This window comes from Syngnathus acus, chromosome 13 (assembly GCF_901709675.1).
Source record: "Syngnathus acus chromosome 13, fSynAcu1.2, whole genome shotgun sequence".
Lineage (NCBI taxonomy): Eukaryota > Metazoa > Chordata > Actinopteri > Syngnathiformes > Syngnathidae > Syngnathus > Syngnathus acus.
This window is the reverse complement of record NC_051098.1, coordinates 2,236,325-2,251,214: the sequence shown is the minus strand read 5'-3', so window position 1 is coordinate 2,251,214 and position 14,890 is coordinate 2,236,325. Positions and strand designations below refer to the sequence as shown.

Genomic DNA, 14,890 nt, shown 5'->3' with positions numbered 1-14,890 from the left:
TGACTGAGGTCTGTTGGTGAGGAAGTCTAGCAGCCAGTTCCGAAGGGGGGTGCTGAAGCCCAGGTGTTCCAGTTTTTCCACCAGATGTTGTGGAATGATGGTGTTAAACGCTGAGCTGAAGTCCAGGAACAGCAACCGCACGTGGGTGTTCCTCTCCTCCAGGTGAGCCAGGCTCAGGTGAAGAACGGAGGAGATGGCATCCTCAGTAGAGCGGTTCTGCCGGTAGGCAAACTGGAACGGATCGAATGTTGGGGGGAGTCTGGAGACGATGTGATCTTTGAGCAGCCTTTCGAAGCACTTCATCATGATGGGAGTCAGTGCCACAGGTCTGTAGTCATTCCATGAGGTGATTTGAGGTTTCTTCGGCACCGGAATGATGGAGGCAGCCTTGAAGCACACTGGCACTTTGGCTTGGTCCAGCGAGATGTTAAAAATGTCTGTGATGACACCAGCCAGCTGGCCTGCACATTCCTTGAACACCCGCCCAGGTATGTTGTCGGGGCCTGGGGCCTTACGTGGGTTGACTCTTCTCAGAGTCTTCCACACGTCGGCTGAGTCAAGGCAGAGGGCCTCCTCTTCCTGGTGGGGAACAGTTTTAACTGCAGGAGTGCTGTTTAGTGCCTCAAAACGCCCAAAGAAGTTATTTAGACCATTTAGGAAGTCAGCATCAACCTCACCCACCGGGGGGGAGGGTAAGTTGTAGTCCGTGATCGCCCGTATGCCTTGCCACATACTCCTGGTGTTATTGGCGTCGTGGAAGAAATCCTGAATTTTTCGACTGTGGCTTCGCTTCGCTAGCCTGATGGCACGGTTCAAGTTGGCTCTCGCTGTCCTCAGTGCCTCCTCGTCGCCAGACTTGAAGGCTGAGTTCCGTGCTCGTAGCGTATGACGTACATCCTCAGTCATCCAGGGTCGTTGGTTGGCTCGGGTGATGATGTTCTTAGTGGTGCTGACGTCCTCGGAGCATTTGTTGATGTAGGCTGACACAGTCATGGCGTACTCATCAATGTCGATCTGATTGTCATATGTTGCTGCTGACTTGAACATGTCCCAGTCAGAGCACTCAAAGCAGTCCTGGAGTGCCTCCATGGCCCCCTCAGACCACACCCTCACCTGCTTCACTGTGGGTTTTGCTCTGATCAGCAGGGGCCTGTATGCAGGGATTAGCATAACAGATAGGTGGTCTGAAGAGCCGAGGTGGGGGCGGGGGGCTGCTCTGAATGCATCCTTTATATTGGTGTAAACCAAGTCCAGAGTGTTCTCTCCCCGAGTTGGAAAATCCACGTGTTGGTAAAAATGAGGGAGAATAGTCTTCATGCTAGCCTGGTTGAAGTCCCCAGCAATGATGAAAACCCCCTCTGTGTGCGTGGATTGCAGCTCACTGATTGTCCGATAGAGAACACTCATGGCCTCTTTAGTATTAGCGCTGGGAGGCAAATACACAGCCGTGATGCTAACAACAGTAAACTCTCTGGGCAGGTAGAAGGGTCTGCAGTTAACAGTCAAAAGCTCGATGTCCGAAGAGCAGAAGCTGGCGACAGATCTAGCATTTTTGCACCAGTTGTTGTTGATGTAGACACACAGCCCACCTCCTCGGGATTTACCGCTTAGCTCGCTGTTTCTGTCGGCGCGGAATGTAGCGAGCCCCTCCAGGCTAACGGCGTTGTCCGGCATTGATGAGTTCAGCCATGTCTCCGTCAGGATGAGAGCGCAGCAGTTTCTAACTTCCCTCTTTGAAGAGAGTTCCAGTTTTAGATGGTCCATTTTATTATCCAGTGAGCGGACGTTGGAGAGGAAGATGGATGGAAGCGGCGGTTTGTAGGGGTTAGCTTTAAGCTTAGCCGTTAGCCCACCTCGACAGCCGCGCTTTCGCCGCCGGTCACACCGCCTACGCTTACTCCTCCTCCGGCGTGTGCTGCCCGGCGAGCCCGCTGCGTCGTGAGCTTCTGGGGCTAGCGCCCTAAGCACTCCGAGTCTACGCAAACAGACTAGGGTAGTTGTGGCTACGAGTCCGAAAACACTTGATGACCGTACCTCCAGCAGGCGCTGGCGATCATACACTAATCTACTGGATGGATAAACTAAACTTTGTGTTGTTTGTAGTGTCCTAGGCGACATATTTTGTGAAAATACTCGTCGGATGTTGAGACCCGTAGCGGCCGCGGCCAACTGGGGCGCCGCCATCTTGGATTTTCACTGCTCACTGTGTCAAGCGCGGATGGTGCGGCCGCCACCAGTTCAGGTGCCGTGGATCCAGCGGCCGTCACCCAGTTGGCCTTCGGCGGCGTGTGACGTGCGGCCGCCACCTTGACCCATTGTAATACATTATAAGACCGAAGCTGCGGGCCGTATGAAATATGACCGGGGGCCGGATTTGGCCCGAGGGCCGGACTTTGGACATGCCATTATATATTCATTTGAAATTGGTAAATTTGATTTCCATTACCCCTGAAGTTCACGTACGTATGGGGTACCACTGCCTATCCGAAAAGGAGGTGCTTTTAACGGCCACACTCAGCTGAAGGGTCGGTGCTCCCAGTCTTCCGTGCTCTTGCAAGCTGTGTGTGACTTTTGTTTGTAAATTTCTATTTTTAGAAACTAGGTTTCTTTTCTGTGATTTTCGTGGAAGCAAAAAAAGACAATGCATAACAATGAAATGCGGAAATTAAGGTGATGGATGGATGGACAGGTGGATAAATAGATACCAGATAGAAACTAGATAGATACTGTATAGATAGATAGATAGATAGATAGATAGATAGATAGATAGATAGATAGATAGATAGATAGATAGATCATTTATACTGGGGGAAATTCAGTTTTCCAGCAGCATTCATACCGCATAGTGGGTACATAGAAATATACTGATGACGGGCACAACTCAATAGGCTTCTAGAAAAGGCAAGGGCTATGTACCGCTAAGCACAGAAGTTACGGAATTACTCAGGAAGCCCATGTGAGCACTCCAACTGCAAATAGCTGATGAATATTCGGTATGATGGCTGACGGTTTCATTGGTCCACCGCGACATGTTCAGTAATTTAATTGGTCAAATGTCATGAGAACTGTGAGATGAGTCTTTGGACGGCTTAAGAGCATCAGTAAAAACCGCATATTAATTAAAATTACCATAATTTTCGGACTATAACGTGTTTTTTTTCATAGTTTGGGTGGGGGGGGCGACTTATACTGATATGTGAATTTTTTCACAAATTTTCACAATTAAAAAAAAAAGAAAAAACAAAAAAAAAAACAAAAAAAACTGCGATAAACGAACCGCGATGTAGCAAGGGATTACTGTAATTTGAATTTCAAGTGACGTCAGTGGCGTGGCGCGGCGGTTGTTTACATAAAGGACAAAGATTCGATCACGGGATGACGAAGGGCCCCACGTACTACCGGCATCATTAGCGGCTTTGTTTGTAAGTGACATGGAGGACGAAGAGTTTGAAGGATTTAATGATTTGGAGGGACACAGAAGGTTTGAAAAACTATTATGGCTTTTACGCACACCCGGTCCTACTCTACGGAGCTCTCTTTCACCTCCGTGGATTGAAGTCCAGGGACGGTGGATGGGGCTCGGACATGGCTTTTACGCACGCCCGGTCCTACTCTACGGAGTTCTTTCACCTCCGTGGATGGAAGTCAGGGGCCGGCGCTCGGCCGGGTGGCTGTCCGGGGACGGTGGATGGGGCTCGGACATGGCTTTTATGCACGCCCAGTCCTATTCTATGGAGCTCTCTTCCACCTCCGTGGCTGGAAGTGCCGCCTCCGGGGATGGAAGTCCACGCTGCCACACACCTGGAAGTCGACGCCGGTGCTTGGGGCCGTGTGGTGGTGAATTATTTATGTTATAGTTATTTGATATATTTTATTTCGTATAGCAACTTGTATATGTTTTTATCGTTACAGTTCAGTACTTGTTGGCTCGTTGAACTCTTGTTTTGTTAAATAAAGAGACGTTTACCAAACCCACGTCTTTCCTTGTACTTTGTTAACGCTATAATATAGTTAGATACTAGATCTGTGGAATAACGACGAGGCTGACGTCAGGGCGCAGGCGCGGCGTTGTTGACAAAGGACGAGGAATTTGATCGATGGATTTAATGATTTGGAGTGACACAGATGGTTTGATAATATTGTTGTTTATATGATAGTTATTTGATATGTACTTTATATATCGTTATATGGGTCTGTGGAATATTTAGAATATTTAGACGTCAGCGGCGCATACGCGGCATCGTTTCCATAAAGGACGATCGATGGATTTAATGAATTGGAGTGACACAGATGGATAAACGTGTTATTTATGTAATAGTTATTTGAATAACTCTGAATGTTACGTCAGGCCCGTTCTCAGCTCTTCGTTTGTGTTCATGTCACGTTAACATACCTATCGTTTAGCCTGTTGTTGCTCGTTCATGTCTGTTCTTGGTGTTGGATTTTGTCGAATAAATTTTCCCCAAAATGCGACTTGTACTCCGGAGCAACTTATATATGTTTTTTTTCACGTTATTTTGCATTTTTTGGCTAATGCGACCTATATTCCGGAGCGACTTTTAGTCCGAAAAATACGGTAATCTAGTCTGGAAATATAGCGTACAAAAAAAAAAGAATTTGAGATGTTGGCAAATACTATTTTCATGGCACTGTATTTAAGATACAACGTATTTTCTTATTATGTGTTGTAACAAGTGGTATTTATTTTCAGGAGGCAACACGGGTATTGGTAAAGCCACAGCTCTGGAATTGGCTAAGAGAGGTTCCAGGGTCATTTTAGCTTGCCGTAACCAGAAGAAAGCTGAAGCTGCTGTGTTAGACATCCGCAGAGTAAGAAAGTGCAAGTGCTAGAATATTATGTTCAACTAATGTGTTTTCATTGTGAACTGCACTGTATCATAAAGAGGGATGTTATTCTAACTGTCTTGACAAACGTACTTTTGAAAGTGCAATGTTTTTGACAGTGTCAATCGAAACTTAAAAGTCATTGAATTGAGACTTTGCCTCACAGCCTCACAGCATTCTTGTCTCCTAGGAGAGTGGGAACAATCAGGTTGTGTTCATGCAGTTGGATCTTGGAAGTCTTCTGTCTGTACGGAGTTTTGCTGAAACCATCTTAAAAACTGAGCTCAGAGTGGACATTCTTATCAACAACGCAGGTAAAATGGATTAAGTAAATCAAATTATCACATTTCACAGAATAATCTACCACGAGCTTGTCACGACTCGTCCCTGATCATGTCCGTGGTTTCTGTCTGTGTGCTCACCCCTCCCCTCCTGTGTGCCCATGATTAGTGTGATCATTCTCACCTGCCTCTTGTTACCTGTCTTGTATTTCAGTCCTGTCTGTGTGTCACTCCCTGTCGGATCATTGTCTGTTGTTGCGTGTGTGTGTGTGCGTGTTTGTTGTTGTTACTGTCATGATGCCTTTTTGGTTCCTGTTGTCGTCATGTCCTGCTGTCGTCATGTCCTGCGGTCTTCCTGTTTCACGTCCCGGTCGGTCACTCAAGTTATTGTTTTGTTAAGTCTTGTCGGTTTGCCTTTTGAGTTCTCCAATAAACCCTGGTCCAAGCTGCATTTGGTCGCCCTGTTCCATTCCCCATCCGCCCGTGACAGAATGATCCGACCAATTCAGCGACCAGCAAACTGCTGCATGGTCGCTACAGAGCTGGGCTCCAGCGGCGCAAGACGCACGACCGCCCCCCGACCCAGTTCCGACGGCGCGGATGCTGCGGCCGCCACCAGTTCCGGCGGCGCGGATCCAGCGGCCGTTACCCAGTCGGCCTTCGGCGGCGTGTGACGAGTGGCCACCACCCGACCCAGTACCAGCGACGCAAGATGCACGGTTGCCCCTCAACCCAGATCCAACGGCGCAGATGCTGCGGCCGCCACCAGTTCCGGCGGCGCGGATCAAGCGGCCGTCACCCAGTCGGCCTTCAGCGGCGCATGACGCACGGCCGCCCCCCGACCCAGTCCCGACGGCGCGGATGGTGCGGCCGCCACCAGTTCAGGCGCCGTGGATCCAGCGGCCGTCACCCAGTTGGCCTTCGGCGGCGTGTGACGTGCGGCCGCCACCTTGACCCAGTTCCGACGGCGTGGATGCTGCGGCTGCCGACCAGTTCCGGCGGCGCGGATCCAGCGGCCGTCACCCACTCTGCTTTCAGTGGCGCAAGACGCACGGCCGACCCCTGACCCAGTTCTGACGGCGCGGATGCTGCGGCTGCCACCAGTTCCGGCGGCGCGGATCCAGCGGCCGTCACCCAGTCGGCCTTCAGCGGCGCATGACGCACGGCCGCCCCCCGACCCAGTCCCGACGGCGCGGATGCTGCGCCCGCCACCAGTTCCGGCGGCGTGGATCCTAGCGGCCGTCACCCAGTCGGCCTTCGGCGGCGTGTGACGTGCGGCCGCCACCCTGACCCAGTTCTGACGGCGCGGATGCTGCGGCTGCCACCAGTTCCGGCGGTGCGGATCCAGCCGTCACCCAGACGGCCTTTGGCGGCGTGTGACGTGCAGCCGCCACCCTATTGCCTCCCGCTCCTTTTTGGACAGTTTTCATTTTTTTTTTCTTTTTTGGGACGTCGGGAGCCGTCCCTTGTGGGGGGGGTTCTGTCACGACTCGTCCCTGATCATGTCCGTGGTTTCTGTCTGTGTGCTCACCCTTCCCCTCCTGTGTGCCCATGATTAGTGTGATCATTCTCACCTGCCTCTTGTTACCTGTCTTGTATTTAAGTCCTGTCTGTGTGTCACTCCCTGTCGGATCATTGTCTGTTGTTGCGCGTGTGTGTGCGTCTTTGTTGTTGTTACTGTCATGATGCCTTTTTGGTTCCTGTTGTCGTCATGTCCTGCGGTCTTCCTGTTTCACGTCCCGGTCAGTCACTCAAGTTATTGTTTTGTTAAGTCTTGTCGGTTTGCCTTTTGAGTTCTCCAATAAACCCTGGTCCAAGCTGCATTTGGTCGCCCTGTTCCATTCCCCATCCACCCGTGACAGAGCTATTCTTAAATTGCGTGAGTTCAGGTACCCCCCCCCGCCCCCCGTACACACACGAACACGAACACAAACAGACTGTTTTTTAATTATCTTTTTCTATTAATATTATTTTCACTAGGTGACTTTAATAGGCCGCTGTATGAGAGAAAAAGTCCACTGCCCGCCAGGCAGACCGCTGAGCAAGCTCGTCGCCGCTGCTGCTGCGGCACCTGCTTCTTCGTTCGGCTTGAGATCTCCCCCAAATTCACACGGCCTGGGCAGTAGACACCTAATTCTAACGGATCTAAGTTATTCTCCCAATTTTGCAGCGTCTACATAGTGCAGTGGTTCTTAACCCTAGGGGTGCGAGAATGGTTCCTAGGGGGGTGCGAGGATACCCTGGGGAAAATTTACAATTTCTCGGGGATAATGGTCGGGTAACCGAAAAAAGTGAAAAATTCTGGAAATCAAGAAGTCATTGTGTTAATTGGCATTAGGGATAATGCTAATTAGGCCTTATAGCTGTAAAGTAAACCAATTATTATTATAATAATTATTTAGGGTTAGGGTGAGGGGTGCGAGAACTGGTTGGTGAATTGAATGGGGTGCGAACAAGGAAAAAGGTTAAGAACCACTGACATAGTGTGTCATTCCCTCGGAGTCTTGTGAACGTAAACGCTGTACAGCTGGGAAAATGAAAGTTAATGCCATGAAAATTACTGTATTTTCTGGACTATAAACCGCTTCCGATTATAAGCCGCACTAGCTAAAAATAGGGGGAAGTCTTGTTTTGTTCATATACAAGCTGCAACGGACTATAAGCCCCAGGTGTTGTAAAATACGCCCCCTAAATACTTACACTAATGCTGCATCTTCACACTTCACTGTAACTTTAAAACAATATGCTTCTGAGCTATCTGAGCAAAAGAACACAAGAAAGACAAATAATTCACTTTGTCAACAAAGGTTCAGCCTATTGGCTTTTGTCTTAACAATATTTAGAAACACTTGTACTGCATCTTCATATTTTAAAATAACCTGTACATAAACAGAGCACAATATTTATGTCAACATTTACGCCTCTTGGCTTTTAAAAAAAAATACATTCAGAAATACTTGTGCCGATGTCAGACTGCACAACTTTTTTGCCGTTCATGACAGTCGCGCTGTCAGACTACAAGAAAAATATAATCATGTGTCTTGACCGGAGAATATGTCACACTACATGTCAGTCACTCAAGCATCTGTTAGTGACATTAACTGAGGCATTATGTGCGTGCGCGTTTTTCTCTACTACCCGTAAAAGGCAACGAGAGAGTGAGAAACAACACAGAAATAGTCTGTCAGCAACTCACTGTAGTTTATAACTTTTACCAACAGACTTGACTTGACTTGAAATAAATTAGTAAAATAAAAAACTACCCTACTTTCATATAAATAAAACATTTAGCTGCAGCTTAGCAGCTTTAAAAATAACTATAAAATTATGAGCATCTTTGACAAGCCCATTTCAGTGTTTTCTGGTGTTCTCTGGGTTTTTTGCTCAGCCAGCAACCAACTAAGCATCTGAATATACAAAAACTACATCATCTAAAATAAATGTTTGTTTTTTTTGGGGGAAAAAAAGCTTTTTAAATGCTATTCTTGCCTGTTTAATGTGAGTTCTGTCTAAAATTCTCTGCAGATATACAGATATATGTCAGGGCTGTAACTTATTTAAAATGACCGTAATTTTCGGACTATAAGTCGTGGTTTTTTTTCATAGTTTGGGTGAGGGGCGACTTATAATGAGGAGCGACTTATATGTGAATTTTTTCAAAAATCTTCCAAAAAAAGTGAAACCGCGATAAACGAACCGCGATGTAGCAAGGGATTACTGTAATTTGAATTTCAAGTGACGTCAGCAGCGCGGCGGTTGTTTACAAAAAGGACAAGGATTGATCACGGGATGACGAAGATGACGAAGGGCCCCACGTACTACCGGCATCATTAGCGGCTTTGTTTCTAAGTGACACGGAGGACGAAGAGTTTGAATGATTTAAGGATTTGGAGTGACACAGAAGGTGTTAGGTTTTTTCGCTGACCGAACAAATTTCAAGAGAAGAGCAACAGCAAACAAACCACAAGTGAGACAGAATATTAAGTCTTTTCTCGCGAGGAGTGCAGTACAGATAGCTTCACAACAATCTCACTACACTAAATATCTGTATGCACTCCCGCTCTTTTTATTGGGATTTGCCCTACCCACAAATCGTGAGACAAAAGCCCCTAAAAGAGGAGGGGGAACGCATGTGGGCTTTGCCTCGTAAGGAAGAAATCACTAGGTGTTTACATACTGATAAGAACATGTGGGAAGAGGAATTTGAGTGGCCTGGATAGAGAAGAAAACCTTTGACCTCTATTCAAATCATAGCAAGGGATGCTTTACGACATTGTGTAGAATGGGACAAGCTAGGTTATTTATTACTGGATACATACATTCCGACATAATCTTACGATCAAGATAGTTTGGAAAACCCTGACAATGATGGTCACTTGTAGGTTCATCTGAGGTGCAAGACAGCAATGAGGCATGTTGTTTAACAAAGTGGTCTTTGTTAAAAAGGAACTGTCTCGGTAGATGTCTTCTTTTTGCTGAGTTGTCAGCTGGTCCTGTCTGACCCAGCTGTAACCTCTCTCCTGACCCAGCCGTAACTTTTCTCTTCTGTGGTACATCATAAAAACAGCAAGGCCAAACAGCAAGCATATATTGCAGTAATATTGCGGTAAAGCATTGATTAGAGAACGCATGATAACATATATATATACATTTTTCTAACAATTCCCTCCTCTTTATCATAAGTTCTCAGAGACCATCTTATCACCTAAAAGTGGCCACTTCAAAAAGATTTTCAGCCGTAGGATCACAAGTATGAGCACAAATAAGTTTACACCAAGAAAGGATAAACGTTGCGATATTATCATTCGGAAACACCCAGATCTGGGAAGAAGTCTGTAAACCCAAGTGCAAAAATTCCATCATCATCATCGTTATCATCAACATGCTGGCGTTCAGACATTAGGCATACCCCGGCCATCTTGTCTTCCATGGGCGATATTGCTGTAGTGATGAGACGATTAAACAGAGCACGGAGACATGGAATACAACAACAACCACACAAGGTGAGTATAGCAGTAATTGAGGACACAAGGGCTTTATACTTCCCAAAAGCAGTCATCCACTTGTTGTGCTCTTTCATCCTCGTTTTGAGGGATTGCAAGCTTGCAATCGCCTTCGTCAGGCTCCCATCAGGGGCGGTGTCGTTCTGGATGAAGGTGCAGCATTGTTCTCTGAACATTGCGCAGACCCTTCCTTTCTCAGACGACAACATAACAAGAGCATTGCGGTTCTGGATTGACATTAGGGAAGGCGTGGCTAGCTGTCCGTGCACTGCCTCAAGTCCCGCTTGTGTCCGTTTGCCCAATTTCTGCATGTTGCAATGGTTGTATTTTATCATGTCGACGTTTTTGTTCATCGTACACCACCAGCAAATGGAAGACTCCCATCCTGCTACAATTTGGTCAATTAATTCTTATTAATCAGTAACTCCTCTGGGGACTCTGATTGCATCAATTTCAGTCAGATCATCGTCGACTCTCAAATTTAAAGACATTTTGTTTGTTTGTTTTTCCAGCTTTTTCCCAGATCTTGGCATGTTGATACATATACAATTTAGCTTGACTACATTCTCTGAAAGCAATGGCTTCTTTTTTCTTTTTTCAATGGATATTACTATATAGAATGCTCTGTCACACATTTCACAATCAGTAGATGTGACAGATGTCACACAATCTTTGGTCAATGGCAACGATACAACATAAAGAATCGGTCGCAAATCCATACATATGACATATTCACTTTTTGTTTCTGTCTTTGCAGCTTGTTTTGCCATTAGCAATCAATTGTTTCGTTTTTCAGCAACTCTTATAGTTACCTGAAACAAATTATCCACATTCGTTTCAGATATAATCATCCCATTCTTTAACATCTACAGCGGTTGTTGACAAAGTACACATATAAACATCATATTTTCATTGCAGTCCAGATCCGACACAGCAGATCATCCTGCAAAGGTCAAATTGATCTTTTAAATTGCTACAATGCAGCATTGTTTTTTGGGAGTGATCAATATAAGTTGTTCACTCATCTCTCCCCTACTCATTATGACTTAGTTCCCACAAATACCATATTGCTGAAGTTAACAAAATGGCAACAAAGATAGCCACCTTACATGCAATAACGTCATTGTTCCATTTTCTTGTTCCCGGCATTTCTCTAAGAGGTAAGGCTTCCTTTGGGTCACTTTTTCCGATTGAACGTTACCTCAAAAGAAATTACCCTTTTGTAATTTGCTAGGACCACCTCAACTGACCTTTCTGCTATTTTAATGGCAGTTGATGTAATTATCAATATTCAATGTGGCCCTTCCCCCTTGGAAGAACACCAGTGTTTCGTTTTCAATGCTCTTAATGAGAACGTGCTTTGTTCTTTTTGCCTTTAAAATATTAATTATAAATATAAAATGTAAATGCCAAATTTGAATCATCCTTAGTATCCCACTTGGTTTTGAAACATGGTAATCTATATTGTCGCCCAAACAATTTTTCATACGGGGTTAAACCCACAGTACTTGTAATATTTATGTACAGTTTGACCAGGTCTAAACATTTTGTCCATGATCTTCCACTTTTTTCCATGCACATTTTCACACTTTATACCAGTCCTGTCATGAGAATTAATTTCCGAAATCCCATATCTCGGTATTATTTCTTTACATAAAGTTTTTTTTCCACTGTTAAGGCATTCAGTGTTTTTGTTGAAGCCAATTCAAACCATTTTGAGAATGCATCTATTATGACCAGGCATTATAACCCTGTGGATTGTGTTTAGCACATGTTAAACAAACTCTACAAAAATTTTGTTTTATAAATGTTTTGAATATGAATCAAATCCATATGTTGTATAAAGCTGAATGAACTGCCCCACTATCCCTCCTCTTGAGCCATGTGACACACACCATGGCTCAATATTGCTGCCCATTTATATAGGCTTTTTGTAGGATAGGTCAGTCTTCTGGTCATTTATAGATACCATTCTCCACTCTTGCCCCTCTTTTCGTCCATAATCGAATTTCAGTCTATGGACTTTGTCGCTGCACATCTTTAAAAACGTTTCAGTAATTTAATCTGCTTCTTGTGTGTACAAAATTTGAAGCGTCTTTTGCACTACAGCTATGCGGTTCCGTCCGCAAGCTTGTTACCTCTTGGCACCTTATCAGTCTCATGTGTGCCCTGCACACGTGCATATAGCTATTTTTCGTGGCAATTGGACTGCTTCCACAACTAGCTTAGTTGTAGTTCCTTGTAGTTTCCTTTCAATCATTCTCTCATTGTTTATCACAAGAATCTTAGCAATTTGAATGAAAATCAAAATGTATGTTTTATTTTACTCAATTGTATGATTTAGAGCAGTGGTCCCCAACCACCGGGCCGCGGACCGGTACCGGTCCGTGGGTCACTTGGTACCGGGCCGCCAAGCCGCACAGAAAAAAAAAAAAATAAATAAATTATCGACGATCAATTAATTCAGGTCAAGACACTCGTCCCGGTCACGTGACATGTTTCCCCAGTCGAGCCCGCAAAGCTAATATGTGGCGACAGGCTAACTAACCAGGCAATGAAGCATTCAAAACTGCTTCAACACATGGAGACCAAGCATCCTGCAATAAAAGACAAACCTTAATCACTTCGGGTGTCATTGTCTCCGATTACGTCTAGATGGGACCGGCTCGTTTCTGAGAAACAAACTCAGTGCTCCCACTAATTCAACGTAATGGTGAGTTTTATTTTTGTCATTTGTACTTGTTTTTATGTCAGTCGTATCATTTTATTTCATCGTATTTATATATTTATTATAAATGTATTATTTATTTATTTATTTATTTATATAAATGTATTATTTATTTATATAAATGCCGGTCCGCGAAAATATTTCTGACATGTAACCGGTCCGTGGCGCAAAAAAGGTTGGGGACCACTGATTTAGAGCATCCATATGTAGTAAAGTGTTGTATTACTACATATGATTTCATCTTCATTTAATTTGACACACCTTTCAAAATGCTTCTCAGTGTCCCAGTGCTCACATGCTTTGCGTGTGTAACTGGTTGTCTCAACCCGTGTTCCACATCCTAATCTTTTCTCCCTCAAGGTGTCAAACCAATTAAGATAAAAAGATAAAAACCAACAAAATAACCGCCAGTAAATTAATATAATAGTCAATTGTTGTTGTTTCTTAACTTTAACTAACTCAATCACTCTCTTATTCTCAAATGTAAAAACTTGTGTAGTCTTGACACAACCAATCGACTATTTCTTCTAAATTTAGCTTTGAAATGTTGTTATTTAATAATTTTGCTTCATCCAATTCCAGAAAGCAAGTTCTTTCCATCTCTCAAATTTTGTTTCATCAGGGCTAGGCATTAATGCAGTGTGGACCAGTTTCTGCCCACAAAAAAATTGCTTGCCTTTCTTTTCTTCTTATTTTCACAAAATTGCTTTTGTTTTGCGGTGCAAATCAGATAGACTACAGTCTAGCAAATTCTTTTGTGCACCTACATTAGCCAATTTTAACACATAACACTGACAGCACACAGACAACACAAAAACAACAGAGACACAGCTCACAAACAATACCAACAAACAACGCTGCGCAAACGTCATCCTCTCTTTTGACGTTTTGGTTATACTTTTTTTCTTTTCTCATCAGTGCATTTTATCCTTCATGCAAATATTGTCACATTTTCCTTAAGCATCACCCTGCTTCAAATATTCAAACATTCTCTGAGAAACTCGCACTTTCCCTGCTTCGCCCGCAGCCATAGCACCCCTCGTGCGAGGGGGGGGCGCAGCATCAATGTTGATTGGTCACAGGCTGGCCATTTCCTGCAACAACCATGATGCCGGCCCACCGCCCACACGAGCATAGCAAAGGCCCACGCGCACAGCCCCGCCCCGCGACAACGCGCGAGCGCAGGCACGCTTATCAGTCTCACCCTCTCAAAGGGCAGGCCAGCTTCGCTGTTGCGCCCTTTGTCATGTTCACATTCGACATCTTTCAATGTCTTCTACACAACATTTGTTGTCTCATTTGTCCACACCCTCAGCTACGGCCCTCAAGCGAGGTCGCGCTGATGTCGTTTCATCATCTTCCTGCCTATGCAACAACAAGCTCTCTTTGGATTTTTCTTCACTTCTCTTATTCTTCAATTTTTCTTTCATAGAACACACATCTCACTCACACACACACTCATATACACACCCACTCATGAGGATCCTCTGCGCGCACACGCACACACACCAACACAAAAGGATGACGCACAACATAGGTATAAGACCACATAGATCCCACTAAGAACACCTTTTTGCTCGTCTTACTTGTCAGATTTATTCTTTATTTTACTTCTAGAAGCTATTTGTAATTCTTTTCCATTTATTTAGCCAATTTTAACTTCAGTGTTTCTTTATCTTACTTTATCCTTTTAACACAAATATCTCCTGTATATTTAAGCTAATTTCTCTTTAATTTTGGCAGCCAGGTTCCCACTTCATTACATGGAAACCTGATTTGATTTGATTTTGGCCTAGTCATAACTGTCTTTGTTAATTTGTGCAGTCACGTGCCATGTGACCGTTTTCTCCGCAATTCCAGCATTCTATTGGAGGTCGCACAACTCCTCTTCCTCGGCCTCTAAAGCCTCCTCTGTCAGACATTGCTCGCCCTCTCTGGCCTTTCTGTCCTCTGCCTGCATTTTGGTAAAAAGTGTCACTATCCTGGTCTACCAGAAAAGTGTCTTTTGAAGCTTTCATTTGTTTTCGTTTTTG

General features: G+C 44.8%; 1 protein-coding gene across 9 annotated transcripts in view; it reads left to right on the top strand.

Moving 5' to 3' along the window:
• LOC119132871 (dehydrogenase/reductase SDR family member 13-like) overlaps positions 1–14,890 on the top strand; it is a 197,197-nt gene that overhangs the window by 14,765 nt on the left and 167,542 nt on the right. For 6 of the 9 annotated variants that reach the window (XM_037268452.1, XM_037268450.1, XM_037268449.1 and 3 more), the window contains exons 2-3: positions 4,712–4,830; positions 5,036–5,159. In XM_037268452.1, coding sequence (XP_037124347.1) covers positions 4,712–4,830; positions 5,036–5,159 — 243 coding nt within the window. Of the gene's footprint in view, positions 1–4,708; positions 4,831–5,035; positions 5,160–7,106; positions 7,276–14,890 lie in introns of those variants that run through there. The other 3 variants (XM_037268457.1, XM_037268454.1, XM_037268455.1) reach the window with 2 other exon arrangements.